The sequence below is a fragment of the Ipomoea triloba genome, chromosome 10 (genome assembly GCF_003576645.1).
Source record: "Ipomoea triloba cultivar NCNSP0323 chromosome 10, ASM357664v1".
Classification (NCBI taxonomy): domain Eukaryota; kingdom Viridiplantae; phylum Streptophyta; class Magnoliopsida; order Solanales; family Convolvulaceae; genus Ipomoea; species Ipomoea triloba.
In genome coordinates, this window is record NC_044925.1 from 19,631,604 (window position 1) to 19,652,942 (window position 21,339).

Here is a 21,339-nt window from a genome sequence, read left to right on the forward strand (position 1 = left end):
CCAGAACCCAACTCCCATCATTCATGTGGGACACTAGTGTCACTAGACCACACTGTATTTGGCAAAAAAACTTGTGTATGATATTTAATGAATAATTCACCAATAAACACAACCCATCTATCTACTCAATTCAAATTCCTACTTGAATTGCCTGCAATAATAATATCAGATTGGTTGTTTTTTAGGGATTCTTTTTTCAATATGGCATTCAATAGCTCTCAAAATCACCTGCAGAGTTAACTACTAACCACTTTTCCATGAGGGGTAGGTACTTACGAAATTAAGGAAGAAACTGAGGGCAAATTTATATGCCCCCAATATATATAAACACCAAACTCTTCTCCGATCTTCTTAACATAAATCTATCATATACATCAGCTGTGAAAGGAAATCAAAAGAAGCAAAGAAAATGTCTCTGGTGACAGATGAGATCAGAGCGAGCGCAACGGAGTTCTACAAAGGAAATGAGATCTGCCAAGAGAAATCAAAGTTCTTGCTGAGCGAAGTGGGGATGCCGAGGGGGCTTCTGCCCATGGAAGACATGGAAGAGTGTGGGTATGTGAAGGAGACCGGGTTTGTGTGGCTGAGAGCGAAGAAGAAGACGGAGCACAAGTTTGAGCAGATAGGGAAGCTGGTGCAGTACGCGGCGGAGGTGACGGCGTACGTGGAGCCCAAGAAGATCAAGAAGTTGACCGGAGTGAAGGCCAAGGAGCTGATGCTGTGGGTGACCATCAGTGAGATTTGCCTGGATGATCCCCCCACTGGAAAGATCCACTTCAAGAACCCCATCGGCATCGCCAAGACGTTCCCCGTCTCGGCTTTCGAGCTGCCCGAGGAGGAGGAGAAGAAGAAAGAGAACAAGGAGGAGGTCAAGGAGAACGCCGCCGCCCCCGCCGCCGTGGAGGTGAAGGAGGTGTAAGTGGTGAATATTGGCTAAGAGTGTTGAATTCACTCCAAGAAAGTGGGGAAACCTATGATCTTTAATTTGTCTACTCTTGTTCTATTTTATCAAGTCATTACAATTAATGTCATCTTCATTACACAAGATCATGTTTTTAGATTCCCTATTTGGTACTAAATAGCCTCTCATCTTCAATAAAAAAGTCCAAAATTTTTGGGCAATTATACCTCTAAGTTATATATGTTTGGTTGGACATTTTATACGAGTTCTATTACATGTATGCACTCTCAATTCTTACATTCTTACTTCCTTAATTGTATTTTTTGATGTAGCTAGCGGGCAATGGTAAACTATTTTTTTTCATGTGGGCGCCAATAAAAGTGACTGATCTAAAATCAAAAATTTGAATGTGAAAATAAAAGTTGAGAATAGAAAATTGCGTTCACTTATTATTTTCTTTTTTATACTTAAATTTAGTTTCAATATAATTGTCACGTTGCCTATCACCTTTATCTACCCCATTATCAAATTCAAATCAATAATATCATTTTTATCATGAAAAATAGTATTAATGAAGTCCTAAATTTTACTCTAAACTTTTACTCCGATCCCTCACTCACTTTTTGATGTAGACATTTTTCTTGATTTCATAGAATGAAGATAACTTATCTTGGATGTGCATATAGTATAATTCGATCTCTTATTATATATATATGACAAACGCATAAATCGATTTAAATCAATAAATTAAATATTTCTAGAGTATGTTTAAAACTTAATTAGATACTAAATTATACCAACTTTAAATCATTTGATAGTAATTAATTAAAGAATTTCTACAATGTTGAGTTGTACTTGATGCAACTATATATGTATGTATGTTCGATTGTGTTGGCACTTGTGCTAATGGTATTCAATTCAGTACAATCAATCATAATTACATTTTACAGATCACAAAATGTTAGATCTATTTTTTCACCAAAAGGCCATGTGTAATCAATTCAATCTAAAATAGTTATATTATGGACCATGATCCACTATATATGCACATTTTGTACTCAGTTCATATTATGTACTTACAGTTAACATATTATGTACCTCGGTTACTAAATTCACTACCTGGTGCAGTTAACACATTACGCACTTGTATTTAACATTTTTGAAAACAAATCAGCAAACTTTCATTAAAGTAAATGTTCAATACAAGCGGGAATAGATGAAATCCAACGATTAGGACTAGTTTGCGAACTAGCCGCTCTAGCTAAAGCATGAGCGCACTTATTCACTGATCTAGGAACAAAATCAAACGACACTGATTCAAAGTGTCGACATAAGTCCTTGCATGTACTTATAGCACAACCAGCATAAGACCAATCAATCCCTGAGCCATTGAGCATAAAACACACAGTCTGACAATCAGAATAAAGCTTAATCTTGGTGTAACCTTCATCTTTAACCCATGAGAGTGCTTCTTTGATTGCCAAAGCCTCAGCTAGGTGTACATCATCCATGCAACGCAGAGGACCATTTCGGGCAGCTACATAATCTCCGGATGAATTCACAATCAAGCAGCCAAAAAAAACAAGATTAACCTCTGAGTACACTGCTGCATCGACATAGACTTTAAACACATCAGCCTGGTTAGGACCACCACTCTGCATAGTATGCGAGACTTCACCCGAAACCGACGAAACACCTTCCAAACCCTGCCAAGCTTCTAAGCTGCGATATACCTCCTGCACAACATTCGTTAATTGCCAAGGCTTATTATTCCAAACAGTTTCATTTCGTGCCCTCCAAATACACCACCAAATTGCAACAGCACGAAGCTTAACGGAGGACTCACCATGTGATAAAACATTGGAGAGCCAAGCTACACAATCCTCTCCAAAATCCGGGGTGTGGTCGTTCATAATTGTCTGCTAGAGAGGTGCGACACATGCACAGTCCTTCATCAAATGGTCAAGAGTTTCTGCATGGGCATGACACAGTGGGCATGTTACGTCCACCACCACCCGACGATTAAACAAAACGGTCAGAACTGGGAGAACTCCACGCATGCAACGCCATATGAAGTTGTGTACTGCTGGATGAATTTTTAATTTCCACACTGAACTCCAAGGGACAGTGCTATTACTGACAGGCAAGGTAGATAAAGCACGATACCCATTCTTGACAGAATACAACCCCCTTATATCTCCCCTCCAACACCATTTATCAACATACTGAATATTAACAGGAATTTTAAGGATTAATCCCACATCACGCGGTAAAAACATATTATTCAGCAGTTCCAGATTCCAATCAGAAGATACAGGATGAATAAGATCGCTTACTTTCATTTCCGGGTTATAATCAGCCACAGGAGTTTGAATATAAGGATGACCCTCGTCTGGTAGCCATGGATGATTCCATATCCTTGTGTCTTGGCCATTACCAATCCTCCTGTAAGATCCCGATCGTAACACCTCTTGGCCCGCTAGTATGGACCGCCAGCAGTAGCTCGGGTTTGCCCCAATCTTCGCATCAAGAAACTCATCCCGGGGGTAATATCTTGATTTATATAATCTGGCAGCTAGAGATGTAGGATTAGTCATAAGTCGCCATCCCTGCTTAGCCAACAGGGCCACATTAACATATTATATATGTATTTTCAATTTATTTACAATTTGTTAACTATATTTACATAATCTAGACCAGTTCCGCATTACAATACAATTTGCTTATCAATCCATTGATCTACAAATTGAAAGAGTCCCAAGCATATTATATATTAAGGCAAATTAAACCTAATAAAAACTCATCAAACATATAATGGTTTGCAAAAATTTAAAGCAATCCTTTTCGAGGCTTACAGTTGATGGTGAACCTATTAAATATGATATGACAAGCTAGAATAACATACTTCTTCCAAATACTGTCGATAAGTGTACAAATGATACACATTTGGACCACCTTTAATTGGCTTAATTATTAGTCAAAAACCTTAGTTTAAGGTAAGTTTAATAGGTTGTTATATTGAGTCAATGTTTCAGCACTGGATCAGTCATCTGTCTGCTCTGGATCTGTGTTCTGCCTGCTCTAGATCAGTGTCAGTATTTGATTAATTCAAATTAAACCAAGTCACCTTGATCCACGATTTATGGGGTGATCTACTCTACTGGACAGAGCTTGAATTGAGAGATCAACAGCAGCTGGAGTTGAGGATAATTGATTGGTTCATTAGATATATAAAGAGCTCCTGGACTTGGGTTTCATTACTCACTTTATTACTTTAATATTCCAGAGATTGCGTGAGAACTATATGCAGGTTTCTTCTACCGTTTTAAGTGTTATTATCAGCTTGGAAGCATATTTGATGGTTCGGCCGTGTTGGTGAACCTTGAAGAATTCCACAGTGTCAGCTTGAAGATGATGAAGGCTTAGCTATGAGTACTTTTTGTAACCATTAGTGTACGATGATTGTTGTGTGACTCCTTGTAACCCTTTGTGATCATCTAGTAGATTGGGCTGACGTGAAGTGTCCCGCAGACGTAGGAGTGGAGCTCCGAACTGCGTAAACAATTGCGGTGTCTGGTTCCTTTTTATTGCTTTATTGTTTTATGCTTTATTTATCTGTTTCTAAGTGATTAATGTTTTCAGATAAATAATTCTCTTTAAAATAAAGTAGGAACCTTAAGTTTAAATTGTACATTCAAGACTCACAATACAATTTCACTGTCTACTGTACCAGTGAACTAAATCCGTGCGGGCCAGCTAGAATAACATACTTGAACTTTAGTTTGAACTAACTTATGGTATATTGGTAGATTGATTATCATAAAATTAAACATGCATGACTAAACCTATTACACTCATATTGAATAACTAACAAACCTATCATGTAATCCAGCTTCCAAATAAATTAAAGCACCAAACTGCAGGCTGATATGATTAAGAAATTGTTTAACATGTTTGGAGTAATTAACCAACCTATAACATATAAAATCCACTTGTTTAATACTCAAACTAGTTGCCTTATCAGTCTCCGAAGAAAGCGACCAGCTGGTCTGCCTTCTCCTTCGCAAGAGAAGGCGACCAATTTAGCCGCTGATGATTATGGCCGGAAAATGTTGAAAGGGTCACAAGAACTCTATGTAACTTGTAATTACAAGTTACCAATAGGTTTCTGGGCTTCAATGTTTCCAAACAACATGTTGGTTTAATTGCAACTTTTGAAAGTTTAATGACCTAATTGACTTTTTGAGTAAAGTTCATTAGCCTATTTGGCCATTTCCTAATGAAAAATTTAAGAAAGATACCCGTGAGAATATGAGTTGAACGACGGAGTAGGCATCAAAGGACTTGGATTTACTTAATATTATTATTATTATTATTATTTTTAAAAAAAATCAAATGGTATTCGATTTGGTTCAGTTTTTTACCGAACCGTTCGGTATATAAGAATCCATTACCGTTCGATTGTTCGGTATATTACCAAATCGAACTAGTTTGGTTCGGCTCGGTTCGATGTTCGCTTCAGAAAAAACCGAACCAAATTGTCCACCTCTACAAGGCTCATTTAAACGAACAAAAAAAATGATGAGGGATACTAAAAAAACACAATTCTCATCATAAAGATCCTACTCAAAGATAGCATTTCACCCTTGTCTTTGCATCAGTCATTTAGAAAAGACAAAGACAATGATTTTGCAATGGTTAAAAATTGTTGCTTATTAATAAATAGACAACGGTCTCACAACAGTAAAAAATAGTAATCTATATATAGAACGACAATGATTTTTTACTATTGATTTTTTGAAATTTGTATAACTTTTTAATCGTTGTCTTTTTATAATTGACAACAGTTTTTTATCGTTGTATTTTTTATAGTACAGAGTAATTTTTTTCACAATGGTTTTATCATTGTTGTCTATATATATGTTTATAATCATACATCTGAAATATAAATGCATTCATCATAATAAAAAACCAAAATCCAAATGCATATATGTCCAGTATTCTTATATTCCCAAATATTAAAGTAGTTAATCCAATTAAACTTGATCAACATTAATACAACCATAAATAGTATTAATCTAAAACGAGTTAATCCAAATGAAAAACTTGTTAATATACAACAGATAATAAGCCTGCATTTGGCATCAACAAATTGTAGAACATCAGAACATGGTTGACCTTAACTCCTCTTGATTTATGGATCCTACCACAAGATGACTGCTTGTACATGATGATAGGCAAGAACTATATATACTTCCTCCCTGTTCCTAAATCAGCAAGAAACACTTAAAGGTTAAAAGTAATTATACAAATTCTAATCCATACTATATAGGCCTGGTGTTGCATATTTAATTTTGATTCATTTGAAATTGCATTGCTAAAGAAACACCAGAATGAATGTAGTGAAAAAGAAAAAAAGTGGCTTTGACAATCTAAACTATTTTGTAGAAAAACAAAATACTACTAATTTCAAATTACCAACCATTCATTTGCTATGCTTTCTAGGAGTTTCAGTAAACTAAGGGTCCTTTTGGAAACCTAGAAAATGACTTTTGAAAGTCATTTTCCGGATTTTCCCGTGTTTGGGTATTCAATGAAAATAAATTGAAAAGAAAATATTCATTCTGGTCAACGAAAAAAAGGTCCAATTTGGCAGAAAACGTCTTCTTAGATTTGCAGTCGGAAAACATTTTTCAGATTATTTATTTTCCCGTATTTATCTCTGTCTCATTTATTTCAAACTAGTTTCCAAATTATTATTAGCACCACCACCATTTATTATTATTATTATTATTATTATTATTATTATTATTATTATTATTATTATTATTATTATTATTATATAACAAATAATATGTTCATTTTCAGGAAAATGAACCAAATAGAAAAAAAAATGCAATTTCTTAATTTTAAGCCAAACAGAAAATTATTTTTCTAACCTTCAGCCAAACATTAGAAAAATAAATTATATTTTAGGAAATTTGTCATTTTCTGGAAATCATTTCCTGAAAAATATTTCCCGGATTTCCAAACGGACTCTAAGTGAACAACCATATCGGTGACATATTCAAGATTTCTATTGAGGAAAAGGGGTGATTCTTAGATTGACTTGTAGCTTGCAGGACAGTGAGTTCAATGACAAAATTGGTAATTTCAATGCAAGGGAGTAAAAGAAAGCACTCACAACTAAAAGCTTCCCATCTAAAGTTGGCAGAATCCCTTTAACCTTATCTGGCTGCAACTGCAATTGCAATTAAAATCACAATGAAAATCAAGTTTTCAGTCATAATATAAGTTTTGAATTATGAAGCAAATTAGAGTTCTTGGAATCCTACCTCTTTATCAACATCTCCATTCAGTTGGTTGTGGAGGAGCTGATTGCATACTCTGTGGCTGCATCATCATAAATGACTTCCACCGGTACTTTGATGAAACGAATCAACCATTGACAGGACTCCCATACCTTATGTTGGTGACCCATCAACAAGGAATCATAAGATTTCTAGGATTTTATGTAGAAAGCAATCCAAATCAGGAACATGGCAAGCCACATTCATATAGCATACTACATTTCTAGGATCTTCAGTCTGGGTATTTCATATTTGAGAATTGACCTTTATCATTCACCCCAATATTCTTTGAGTTGGTCTTGTCACTTGTCTCCCGCAACAAAATCATTTACTTCATTCCTAACCTCAACCCAACTTCTCCCCACCTCTTTCTTAGTTGACAAGTTTGTCATCATGTTCCTCATTTTTGCATAACCTTTCCACTCACCATTAGCTGCATATATCTTAGAGAGCATCAAATATGTCCCTGCAATTTTCGGCTTCAAACCCAAAACTTCCCTTACAGCCAAGGTGCCTAAATCGGGAAGCTTATGAGCAAGACATGCTCCGAGATATGCTCCCCAAACAGACTCATCGGGTGAAAATGGCATTTTCTCTATCAGCTGATAAGCTTCCTTAACTCTTCCAGCACGCCCTAGCAAATCAACAACACAGCCATAGATTTCCTGATCAGGAACAATATTATAATCATCAACCATTGAGCTAAAATACTTCAAGCCTTCATCTACTAGCCCAGCATGACTACAAGCATTTAAAACTGCCATGAAAGCAATCCGATCTGGTCTAAGACTAGAACCAACCATATCATCGAACAATTCAGTAGCTTGTTTTCCATTTCCGTGGCTTCCATACCCAATCATCATTGAGGTCCACGAAACTAAATTTTTTGTTGGCATTTCATTAAATATTCTACGTGAGCTTGCGATGTTTCCACACTTTGCATACATGTCTATTAAAGCATTAGCTAGCTCCAAGTTCCACCCAAGGCCTCTCTGTATAATCCTCCCATGCACTTGTTCACCACAACTCAAAGCTGCCAAATTGGCGACAGCAGCTATAATGCTGGAAAACGTGAAGGTATTTGGACTTGGGCCTTCTAACTCCAAAAGCAAATAAAAGTTGATAGACTCTTTTGGATTGGACTTCTCATATCCAGCAATCAAAGTATTCCAGGTGATTATATCTCTCTGAGGCATACAATGAAAACAGTGGTTTGCTTCGTTTAAGTCATCTCCCCTGCAATACATGTCTAAAATGGAGTTCATCACAGGAATGTTAAAATCAAATCCATGTTTGATTACTGCAGCATGGAGATGCCTTCCATTTGAAAATGGACTGATCAAAGCACATGCTTTAATAGCTATTGAAAAGCTAAATGCATTTGGTTCAACTCCCTCCTGTCCATCCAAAGAAAAGCAACATGGAATTAACTTTCAATATTGTTCATGCAAGAAATTTGGAAATGATGTTGTTATTATCTATGCACATTTTTATTCAGAAGCATTTTTAAAAATTAAAAACAATATAACTAAAACATAAGCACCACAGTAAATAGAGGAAATACCAATAGCATTTGCTTAAAGGCTTGAAGACCACAATAGCCATCGCCCCGGTGAGTGTATCCAGCAATCATTGTTGTCCAAGACACATCGTTTTTCTCACTGATTTCGCTAAACACCATACAAGCGTCTTTCATGCTAGCCGACAATGTAGAGTATACGTCCAAGAGTGCATTGGCAACATACATGCTTTCATGCTTGCCATGCTTGATTACCAGCCCGTGAACTAAAGCGCCACAAGAAGGTGACTTCATGCCTTTACAAGCCTTCAATGTGCTTGAAAATGTGAATTCATTTGGGTGGACACTAGTATCTCGCATCATCTCATAGAAAATTACCCATGCGCATGGGTAGAGGTTACAAGAAGTGTACCCCGAAATCATGGCTGTCCAAGCAACAACGTCTCTCTCGGGCATTTCATCGAACAGTGTGCGGGCCTCTCTGATGAGACCTTTATCGAAGTAGGACTTGAGGAGATTGGTAGCCAAAAATGAAGGGGGTTTAGGGGAAAATCGTGGGTTTGGAGAATACAGGTTCCAGCTCAGAGAGCTTCGGATTGTTTGAGGAATAATATGCGAAACAGTTTTGGACAGTGCTGTGGCGTTCATTTCTTGAGCATATTTTCATGGATGTGTCTCAGTAAATAGAACTCGGGCGTATAAAGGATTGTTGTTTTTTTATTTGAGTAAAGCTAGATAGTAGATAACCTTATATTTTGCTCTTTCAATTCATCTCTCATGATATAGTTGTATCTAATTGGTAACTAAATTATATATTTGATTCGTGATGAGATTAGACAAGAGTTCCATTACAATTTAAAATAATGAAATAGATTTTTAATATGATTACAATTACTATTTTTTTTAAATATACAAATTTAAAATGGAGTTAATTTTATTTGTAGTCCTAGATTTATAGATGACAATTCATTAGTCATTTTTAATCAAAACAACCTCTTTTGGTTCTAGTATTATTGTGACGTGATTATTTTTCTTTTTCAATTCATCTCTCATGAGTCATGATATAGTTTTATCTAGTTGGTAGCTAAATTATATTTTTATTTAGTGGGGGATTAGACAAGAGTTCTATTACAATTTAAAATAATATAATAGATTTTTAATATGATTACAATTATTTTTTTAAAAATACATACGTAGTACAAATTAAAAATATTGCTATAAAATTATTAACAATTTATTTTTTCTCCCCAAAGAACCCCTCACTTCTACAAGCATTAACAATTAGTGAAATTTGATCCCTAATCTTTCTTTCCAAATCACCCTTGTAACAAATTGAGCTACCTATACAGGCATTAATTATTTATTTTGAAAGAATTATTTGGTAATCATAATTAATTTCGAACATTAATTATGGAAGAAGTTTCATATTATAAATAAATAAACAAATCATTAGAATCTTGAAAAATGTTTGGTTTTGAAACACACACTTAAACTTTTTTAATTAGGGAAAAGACCTAAAAAAATTTTTAGAAGTTTTCAATGTAGAGTTTTGAAGTTGTCTTGCGTCATAAAAATGATAATATAGGCAAAAGATGTCTTACTTTACAAAATAAGTTTGAAATTATTGTATTTTGAGAAATAATATTTCAAATAGTTTGAAGAAGAATATACAATGTGCTAATATAGGCAAAAAATGTGCTGAGATTAGAAGTTTAGCCTACCAAGGGTAGTAGTAGATTCTTTTTTTTTTTTTTAAATACTATTGACTTTGTTATAATGTATTATCTGTTTATACATACTTTTTCAACCTACTGAAGCACAACGAGCCAACGCCCCCACTGGAGATCGAACCTGTGACCTCTCACTTGGGAGGGCCACAGCTATGCCGCTTGATCACAAGGCCTTTGGACTAGTAGTAGATCTAGGAGCCCAACGTTTAGTCAAACCCAAGATACTATAGTAGTTCCACAGTCAAGCCTAATGTACAAGTGTTCTTGCCTCTAGAATCAATTCTTTTGTCTATAAATTATTATATCTTGTTCCAACATAATAGTAGATAAGTAAATTACGATGACTCAAAGACCTGTTAAGAGAATTACTATTTGGTGTTCGCAAGAAATTCATTATATTAAATGTAATTTCTATATTATCGTTATTAGGACTCGATCATGTATCATTGTTCACAATCTACCACACGGAAATCAGTTGAATTGTCTGTGTGAAGTATATTCTATGGGCAAGGCAACCTAAGTAATTGATGTGAGCAAAGAATTCAGGTTGCAGTGATTCCCAAGAGCCAAGAAGGTGGTGATCTTGTTCTCAATATTCGATCCCTCATTTCCATTGTCTCAACATTCTCCTCCCCCTAGGTTCTTAAAAAAAGTTGAGAAAACGATTAAATAGACTATTAAACTTTATATGAAAAAAGTAATTAAACCCTTAAATTTTAAAAAGTGACAATTGTACACACCAACTCCTCAATTTGATTCAGTTGAATAGATAACTTGTTAAATTAATGCAATTAGGTCAATTGATTGGTAAAATTCAAAATAATAATCGGTAATTGAATTTTAAAAAAAATAAAAAATAAATAAATTAAAAATAGAATGGCTAGCAATAGAGAACCATCTATGTTTTTTAATTTAATTTATTTATTCATCAACAGTTTTTTTTTAATTTAATTTATTTATTCATCAACAGTTTTACTGGTTACAATGAGGTAGTTGACTATTTTATTTAATTACAACTTTTTAAAACTCAAGAATCTAATTATTTTTACATAAAACTTAAGACTTATTTGACCCTTTTTAAAAAAACGTTTAAAGTTACTATATTATAATAAATACTCCGTAATATTTTAAATATAGAAAATACTCAACAAAAGCAGTATCATACTATCAATCTATCATACACATTCATGACATGGTGGAAGGGAGTGATAGTATATATATAATTTTTAGGGGTGGTCGAGTGATAACACTTACTACGTATTTTTTACTATATTTTATCCTATACTTTATTTGAGAAAATTGCATCTTTGGTCCCTGAGCTTTAACCAAGTTCCGACTCAGTCCCTGAGTTATGGCCGTATCCGAGTTTAGTCCCTCAGTTATGAACGAAGTGGCGCATTTGGTCCATGGCCGTTAAAACTAACCGAAAAATTAAAAAACAGTTAAAATTTGAAGGGTAAAATAGGAAATTCACATTTTATTATCCTTCTTATATCAAAATCACTTTTATAACATTATTTTTCACTTTTTAGCCTCTTATTTTCAATATTTTTCAATTCTAAAAGCATTTCAATAACTTTAGTATGACTTGTTAGGAGTCTGGCTCTCGTATAACAAACTTAAGACCTAGTACAAACAAAGAAACACTTGATCATTGTTTTTAAGCATCTGAAAACACTATCCTAATAATTGTTGGTTTCCTTTACTAAGCAACAAAGGTACCAAACTAGAACTTCTGAGATACAAAATAATTTCAAATTTCTCATGTTGCTTTTATGAGAATTTCACCAAAAGAATAACTACTTGAGATTTTTAGTATGTAAAAAATATTTTGTATGCAATAGTTTAGTCAATTGTCGTTTTTTGAAGTTACAAAAGTTTTTAAAATTTTCATAATTGATTCTTAGGTTCCTCTTTCATTACTCTGGTTTTAAGAAAACCGAGTTTTGTATCTCAAAAGTTCTAGTTTGATTACCTTTGTTGCTTAGTAAAGAAAATCGAAAATTATTAGGATAGTGTTTTCAGATGCCTAAACACGTTTCTTTGTTTGTACTAGGTTTTAAGTTTGTTATACGAGATTCAGGCTCCTAACAAGTTATACTAAAATTATTAAAATGCTTTTAGAATTGAAAAATATTGAAAATAAAAGGCTAAGAAGTGAAAAATAATGTTATAAAAGTGATTTTGATATAAGAAGAAGAATAAAATGTGAATTTCCTATCTTACCCCTTAATTTTTAATTATTTTTTAATTTTTCTGTTAGTTTTAACGGCCAGGGACCAAATGCGCCACTTTGTTCATAACTGAGGGACTAAACTCGGATACGGTCATAACTCAGGGACTGAGTCGGAACTTGGTTAAAGCTCAGGGACCAAAGATGCAATTTTCCCACTTTATTTTATTTTGTGCATATTATGGTGTGTTAAAATTGGAAATTTGGATTAATTAATGTGTCTTTGCTTATAGTTTAATCCATTTGCACAATAAAGGAAAAAAAGGAAGCATTTTTTTTTAGCAAATTTGATCAATTAAGGAGTTGAGAAGTGCATAAGAAGGAAGCAAAAGGTCACCTTGAAGCAACTTGAGAAGAAATAACGTGGAATTGAGCAAAACAGGGACTTAGCGTGTTTACGGCATCAGTCACGGACGTCGGCACACCCATAAGGAAGGCCTTCACCAGTTATGGGTGTTGGGAAATAGTAAATAAGAAAGAGGCTTTAGCCTATTTTTGTGGATCATCACTTGACACCTTGTCCGCATGAACTGCAATGAGCAGTAACGTGTCCACATTTCCCTTTCCATTTATGATTCATACTCTCCATTTGTGGCGGGTAGTGAAGGGGTTGTTATATTCCTTACTATAAATAGCAACCCCTTCAGCTCCAAAACACAATAGCAAAACTTTCGTTTTTCTTCCTCTTCAAATCACGCACGACGTCTGAAACGAGTGCTAAGGTATCTAAGGGATACTATGGACTAGGGACTTGACTATTCAGGACTCCCGGTAGTGATGGAAGGGTTTTGTGATGCAAATTGGGTAAATGATAGTGAAGATGCCAGCTCAACAAGTTGATATGTGTTCACTATGTGTAGTGCTGCTATAACGCGTGGAAATCGACTAAACAGTCGTATATAGCTAGATCAACTATGGAAGCAGAGTTCATAGCCCTAGATCTAGCTAGCCAAGAGGCTAAGTGGTTACGAAATTTATTGGCAGACGTGCCGTTGTGGGGGTGTCCAACACCTGCTGTACCTATACATTGTGATTCCCAAACTGCCATTTGTGTTGCAAAAAATAGTGTCTATAATGGAAAGAGAAGACACATAAGAGTCAGACATGAGTCTGTAAGGCAATTACCGTTAAACGGGGTTATCACAATAGAATTTGTGAGGTCTGAGAGGAATATTGCAAATCCTCTCACAAAAGGCTTAAATCGAAAAGCCATCCTTGAAACCTCAAGTGAGATGGGTTTAAAATCAATGAGGTAAGAAATTCATGATGGATACCACTTCGGTGGTCAAACGAAATCATGGAAAGACTTACACTAAAAGTTATGGTAACAAATAACCATGGCTTACTCTATAGCCCTCTGTGGGTGGTATACGTTGAGGTAGACTTGACAAAGTAAAAGTCTATACAGATAGACACAACAGGGATTTACGAACAAGGCAAGAATTTGACTGTGCAAAACCTTCAAAGATCAGAGTTGACGTGAACACTTGAGTTCAAAATTTTACTGATATGAGAGTTCAAGAGCCATCTCACTCTCAAGGAAGAAAATTACTCAATGGCTTCACGTGTCAGTTCAAGCCGTTGGCACTAATATTAAAATCAGCTCTTGTGTTTCGCACTTTCGCTCAAACGTTCTTCTATTATTACCTTACTTCTTAACTATGTGGAGGATTGTTGGGAAATAGTAAAGAAGAAAGAGGCTTTAGCCTATTTTTGTGGATCATCACATGACACCTTGTCCGCATGAACTGCAATGAGCAGTAACGTGTCCACATTTCCCTTTCCATTTGCGATTCGCACTCTCCATTTGTGGCTGGTAGTGAAGGGGTTGTTATATTCCTTACTATAAATAGCAACCCCTTCAACTCCAAAACACAACAGCAAAACTTTCGTCTTTCTTCCTCTTCAAATCACGCACGACGTCTAAGCAATTTTTCTGGTTCTATTCTGTGTTTGTCTGTCGAGAGCTTGCGATACCCTGGTCGTATAAAACTTTTAAGGCAGTGTTGCATTCAACACGTCACATAATATATTTCTACCACTTCACTATCTAAAATCCAGCCTATATCAAAAGGTCATTCGTCCGACATTGCTTTCTTTCCAGTTCGTACGTAGCAGATTTACAACAATGGGCATCGACAAACCTATGACGCAAGTGTTTCCACTGACAGGCTACAACACGCCAGTGTTGTTGCTCATGCGCTAGCCCTTGTTGTGCGATTAAATGTGTAATTTTTAGTTCTAAAAAGAGAGTCCAATAAGTTAGAGTGAACAATAGCGTATAGAATAGAGGGTAGAGTGAGGTCTTGAACCCTAGACCAAGCAATTCCTCTTATTTGAAGATTCATTACCAAAAGTAGTACATTGTAGATTTATTCTATTTTGAAGATAAGTTGTTACTTTAATCTTTATTGCTTTGTAATTATGTCTTTATTTTATATCTTTGTTTTATTTGCTGAAATTATGAGCTAGTTGTCTTATTTAGGATTTGGATTGAGGATAATATGAGATTCTAATACAATACATATTTGATATCTGTCTTATTTAGGATTTGGGTTGAGGATGATATGAGATTCTAATACATATTTGATATCTATCACATAAAAGGGATAAAACCCAAATTAAGGCTCCTAATATTGTGGGAGATTGTGTATTCTTGTGTTATAGTGTGATGCACAACATTCTTAGCACTAATCTTGTAGGTAATCTAAGCGCAACAAAAGTTTGATTGATATTCTCATAGCCTCATAAAAATGCGAAACTCTCAAAGATAATGTGAGGTTCCTACAAATACTTCTATAATTTTTTTAACATTAAAAAAAAAATCTCATTCCCTCCAAATTCTTAGGTAATGTGGTTATTAGAATGTGATAATTTGAACTAAAAATGCACCCAGTTAGAGTCGATTATTATGATGAAAACACTGAAAGTTGAAACCATCCGCGTTACCAAAATCAAGTTTACAAAAGCTTACTTACATGTCTGATTTAAGATCGCATCTCGTCCTTGACAGAAAATTTACAGGAAGTGATTATAAAACACCATTGAAAGATGTCTACTCCACCAGAAGCAAAGTATGAAAACACAAATGGTATTTCAGTAGTCAAGCTGAGAGAAAATAGCGAGAAATTTGAAATGAATCTTCAAGCTTCGTTCGATTAAGATCTTACTTGATACTCTCCTGCTCGGGTTAGAGCCCGGAAGCCTTTGTAAGGGCGTGTAGGGAGATTCCTGATATCCAGTTTGTCTATTTTAAGGCCAGAAAGAGCGGTACCCATTATTTTGAATCCCACGCGAAAAGTAGGGAATACATGAAGCCGCTTTAGACCAGACTCGAGCACTAAGGTTCCAGACAATGACGGGGATTTATCTTTTGGGATCCTTCCGATAGACCAACAGCAGGTCTGCACATAAAAGCTGATGTATCAGTCCCCAACTGCTAAAAATGGGTTATAAGATTTGTTCTGCATTTGGGAAATGAAGGTGAAAACAAAATGCAGTGCCCAGACACATTCTGGTGTATTTTTAGTGATTAACAAGAAGTAATGACGCAACATTTTGTCAAGGTTAATTCATTGAATGCCTTCCCCAGACCACAAGAATTCACATTCACATAGTTTGCTAGAATTAAGATCATAAGAGCTAGTGAGTACCTTATCAGTGAGGATGTTAACTGTTCCAAGATTTGAAGAAAGATCTGCAGATAAAACACAATTAGGCAGCTGAAATTGCACACTCACATCATCTATTGGCTTTCCTGGATCATTTTTAATTCCAACTAGCAAACTAATTCGGCATGTTCCAGAGTCTGAACTGAGCTGTGGCTTCACATATATGGGAGTACTTTTCAACTTCTTGACTCTGCAAAAGAATTTAGTTAGTTTTTTTTTTTTTTTTTGGAAAGTTAAAGGTAAAAGAAAAGTGAACTTAATATAGGAAGGCACTAGATCAGAACAGCAATCTGAAGATCCTTATTGCATTTTTCATATAATGAATGAGAGACATTCCAATAACAGTAGTAAAGTACAAACCTGTAGCTTGTTAGCTTGAAATGTCCATCAGGAGGAACAAACGACAAAATTTGGTTTGATTCCCATGGTCGTAGACGAACACAAGGATGGAATTGCACATCATTCAAGATGGATGGATTTGCAAATGAAAGAGTAAGATCAGGAATACCAGAAAGTTGAGAGTTAACTTCAATTTCACCATAAACCTCACATTTTACAAGAGTTCCTTCCCTGAGTTGGAAAAACCATAAAAGTTGACCAATCACATTCATATCATCAAAAAGATTCAGAATTAGACTACAAAGCCTTGAAAAAATCATAACTAGAGATAATCCCATACCAAGGATGCCCAAGAATCAAAATAGGAGAAAATTGGTAATCATAGAGGCAAGCCGAATATTGAGACATAGCAAACACATGTTTATACAACACCACCCCCACCCCCACCCAAAAAAAAAAATCATGTCTTATATGTAAGAACAAGCCAGTAGCCATGTAAAATTCCTCAAAAATAAAACTCCCTCCTGCTACCATCACGTGTCTGCAATTACCTTGAATATTTCTTTCCTATGTGTGGAAAATTATTTGAAGGGTGGAAGTGTTCTTCCCAAATGACATAATAAAGCTGAGAGTGTATGGTGGAAGTATGTTAAGTATGCATTCGTGAGCGTGTATCATTTGACATAGCTCTCTGTTGTCCTTTAACATATTCAGTTTTAGGCTGTAGCTTTGGTTTCTCAGTTAGTATCATTTCTTCTTGTCCTATCATATTATGCTTTTGTATACTGGTTGATGTTAACTCGTAACAAGAAAAGCAAAATAGGAACAATAAAAAGTTTAAGATACAGCTAAGTCATACCATGTAATATGGACATCAAGGCACAAGAGGTCTAGTTTATAAATTTTTCTGAAATGTTCAAATTGGGAGATAAGGGAAGAGTTTCAATTAGGTATGTGCACCTACTTGTTAATAATAGCATCCATCTCTTCAACGAGGTTAACATAAACCTCATTGCTTGTATGTTTCAAGTCTGTTTTCCTCCAAGGAACGCAGGTTGCTGTTGCACCAGGAAGAGTGTTGCTGACATTGGAACTGCTTCCAGTCACAACACTCAACATTTTGCTAACAATATTTGGAGGAGCTATCATCTCCCTCAGTATATTAGGTTCTGTTGTAAGAGGAAAACCATTGTCTATCATCTCATCCAAAAGCTGCAAGTGACAGTACACACACTAATGGCACCCAGCATTTTACAGAAAGAGCTTTTTCAAATATATAGGAACAAGGAGTTGAAATATAAAATACATGCAGGCATAAACATGTGTTTGCATTGTTTATATGGATTCCCCCAAGGAGAAAGAAAAAAAAACAACCTTTCAGAGAACAGAATCAATATTTTGATTTTTCATTATTTTCACAAAAACAATACGGAGTATCAATTTAAAAAAAAAAAAAAAAAAAAAAAAAAANAAAAAAAAAAAAAAAAAAAAAAAAAAAGTAGCTGTGTACAGCTAGAATAAAAATCTTTCAAGTTATAGAATCAATATTTTCATAAAACAGTATAAAATAAAATAAAAGGAACACCAGAATGTGGTGCAGGTTACCAATAGAAATTATTCACAATTTCACACTGGTTTATAGGAACCAGACTAGTCAACTCCCAGCACCCCAACAAAAGTTGAAAATATTCTTTCAGAGAACACATTAACTATTTTTAGAATTTAATTAATTATAGAATCAATCCCAGGGAGACATACAGGAACATATAAAAATTGATACGTAGGAAATTAATCACAGGAAGCACAATTGAAATGAAATATATGCAGAAACAGGAATCACTTCAAACAAAGATATGTGGACTACAAATACCTCATATGCAATAACAAAGTTATCTTTCACCAAATCTTCATTTAACCCACCAAGGTAATCAGAAAAGATATCAGCTACTCTGCAAAGGAACTAAAAAAGAAGTAGTCAAAAATCAAATTAAAACTTATTCTTTATTATATTAGGACAACTTCCTATACAGAAGAGAATAGACTTGATACTGTAAGAAGCCAAGAAGTGCATTAAAAGGATATTGCATTAACTAGCACTATTTCTATATTCATCCATTTCATCCTTGCATTAGTTTAATGAATGTCCCTGAATGAACTGCATTATTTGGCATTACAAGTGGCTATTTAATATACATATATCACATTAGCACAGCAGGGTTGACCAAACCTCATTAATAGGGGGACCTTAATGGAAGACTAACAGTTTTGCCTTTGAGGGGGGAGGAAGTTCAACAAATATTGAAACTTTCAGTAATTTATAGAAGAGAAAGATAGTTGTATTTTATGGGAGGTCAGCATAGCCATTAGCCAGTTACCCAGCCTCAAGAAATACTTGAATTTCACCCTTGGCTATGAAGCATCTGATCATCTTAGAGAGAGGTGGAAGTGAGAAAAACCTTATCTGATGAAAATAACCTAAAAACTGAAACAGTCGCTCTCTACCATCACATCCATTTAAGCACATATGCAGGGCTGGAGCAGCATACTTGTTTTAAGAATGGATTACAGTACACAGCATGTAAAATGATGTATTTGATTGAGAGTAAAAGATTACTCCTGCACTAAAATTATCTAGTAAATGCTTCTGATCAATAATACCTAAATTAAGCTGTTCACACATTTATTTAAGTTGTAAGAAATTAGAAATTTGCTCGGTTAAAATAAGATATTGTAATATGTTAACTACAGAGGAAGTCCATTGTCCAAGTCTTATTTCACATGACAACCTAGTTCAAGTTTTGACTAGGAAAACACAGCTCAATAAATCAGGAGATCAGAAATTTTTATTAGACATCTTAGTGACCATAGTTTAGGGATATGAACAATATCTAAAAGATACACTTCAATTTCCCTAACTCAACGAAAAATGATATCATCTAGTTAATACAATAATAAAAACTCAGACAAGAACATGAGTGCATAAATGCTTACCTCAATTGCCATTAGAGGAGGCATTTCAACTTGTGTGCAAGCTAGGAATGTGATCCCCTCACGTACAACTTGGAAAAGGTAATGCGTGGGTGAAGCAATCACAGGCAAATGCTAAACATTCAACACAAGTATAAGGGAGACACTTATCGAAAATATGAACAGCGAATTCAAGGCATTTTCATCTAACACTGCAAGTCGTACAGAAACTTGAACGCACAAAATGAACTCAGAAACGCTACCTTGAAAGAATCACCTTGAGAGATTGATTGTTCCCAGAACCAATCACATATTGACCTGTCGACACGGTGCCCAGTGAGCTGTTTCTCTAGCATTACCTCCCTGCAATCACAATTTACAGGTTTATTATCTTCAAAAACTATAATTCAATCATCCTCATTAAAAAAAAAAAAAAAAAAAAAAATTTTTTTTAAAATAAAAAAAAAAAAAAAAAAAAAAATTTTTTTTAAAATAAAAAAAAAAAAAAAAAAAAAAATTTTTTTTAAAATAAAAAAAAAAAAAAAAAAAAAAATTTTTTTTAAAATAAAAAAAAAAAAAAAAAAAAAAATTTTTTTTAAAATAAAAAAAAAAAAAAAAAAAAAAATTTTTTTTAAAATAAAAAAAAAAAAAAAAAAAAAAAGAAAAGAAAAAAAACGCTTTCTTCTGAGCCACTAAATCTCAATTCAAAATTAAAATTTCCAAGTTCAAGAGAAGTAAACAAACAATAAAGACAAAAGAGAAATAAGAAAATGCATAGCATACCCAGAATCAGAAAGAAGGAAAATGCACTGCAACATGTTTTCTTCTTCTTCTTCTTCTCGATCTCTTTTTTCCTACTTTACTCGAGGAGCATACGATCAGATCCTTCTGTCGATCTCTCCTGATCTCCTCTTTGCATCGAGACGGACCAGTCGGGTTGCGTTGTGATTGGGCCAAGTTGGTTTCAATTTTTTAATTATTAAGGAAAATTACTAACTCAATGGGTAGCTCAAGTGGCAAGTGAGCTCTTTGGGTTCAATTCTCACAAATGACGATTCTCCCTTGGGAAAGACCCTATAAATTTACCAAAAACAATTAAGGAAAATTACTTTTTTAAGTCCTGAGTTATAAAATAATTGTAGAATTTGTTCTTGATCGTGCTCACTTATAACTCCTAAACTATTATTGACATGGTACTTTTCGTTATTTTATTAACTTTTTGTGTTCATTTTTCATCCCTAAGTTATACTAAAGTTGTAAAGTTTGTCCCTAATGTTTTGTTAGTTGGGTGATGAAAAGTACAATGCCAATAATAACTTAGGGAGAAAAGTGAACATAATCAATAATTATGGACGAATTCTACAATTATCATATAACTTAAGGACGAAAAATAAAATTTTTTTCCATTATTCTAATATTTTATTGGGCCATTAACAACCCGGGGTGTGGTTGAGTGGGAACTGTGAAGAGTCAAAGAGATCATCCATCCTTAACCAAATGTCAAGGGTTTAATACATTATATGTTCAATTGTTATATCGTGGACCCTAGTCACATATGACATCGTTTTTTAATTCTAATTTTGACTGTGACTGTTTGTTGTTCAGTTCACGTTACATGTTTTTGTTATT

General features: G+C 34.5%; 3 protein-coding genes across 5 annotated transcripts; 1 reads left to right on the top strand and 2 right to left on the bottom strand.

Annotated features, from left to right (window-relative positions):
- Positions 1–346: 346 nt before the first annotated feature.
- Positions 347–1,161, top strand: LOC116031748. The gene has a single exon (XM_031274046.1). The coding sequence runs from the start codon at positions 410–412 to the stop codon at positions 917–919; it is 510 nt and encodes a 169-aa protein (XP_031129906.1). The 5' UTR covers positions 347–409; the 3' UTR covers positions 920–1,161.
- A 4,729-nt stretch (positions 1,162–5,890) lies between these two features.
- Positions 5,891–9,519, bottom strand: LOC116032063 (putative pentatricopeptide repeat-containing protein At1g56570). Of its 2 annotated transcripts, none has more exons than XM_031274458.1 (4): positions 8,816–9,519; positions 7,237–8,648; positions 7,086–7,142; positions 5,891–6,162 (listed from the first exon to the last, which is right to left on the bottom strand). In XM_031274458.1, the coding sequence occupies exons 1-2, from the start codon at positions 9,416–9,418 to the stop codon at positions 7,554–7,556; spliced, it is 1,698 nt and encodes a 565-aa protein (XP_031130318.1). In that variant the 5' UTR covers positions 9,419–9,519; the 3' UTR covers positions 5,891–6,162; positions 7,086–7,142; positions 7,237–7,553. The 2 variants fall into 2 exon arrangements, with proteins under 2 accessions (XP_031130318.1, XP_031130317.1); XM_031274457.1 differs by having other exon boundaries at positions 5,891–6,168.
- A 6,131-nt stretch (positions 9,520–15,650) lies between these two features.
- Positions 15,651–20,671, bottom strand: LOC116031587 (AP-3 complex subunit mu-like). Of its 2 annotated transcripts, XM_031273821.1 has the most exons (8): positions 20,494–20,671; positions 19,974–20,073; positions 19,735–19,845; positions 18,614–18,703; positions 17,708–17,955; positions 16,765–16,974; positions 16,387–16,594; positions 15,651–16,137 (listed from the first exon to the last, which is right to left on the bottom strand). In XM_031273821.1, exons 1-8 carry the CDS (start codon positions 20,526–20,528, stop codon positions 15,892–15,894), a joined length of 1,248 nt encoding a protein of 415 aa, XP_031129681.1. In that variant the 5' UTR covers positions 20,529–20,671; the 3' UTR covers positions 15,651–15,891. The 2 variants fall into 2 exon arrangements, with proteins under 2 accessions (XP_031129681.1, XP_031129682.1); XM_031273822.1 differs by lacking the exon at positions 20,494–20,671 and having other exon boundaries at positions 19,988–20,073.
- Positions 20,672–21,339: the final 668 nt, after the last annotated feature.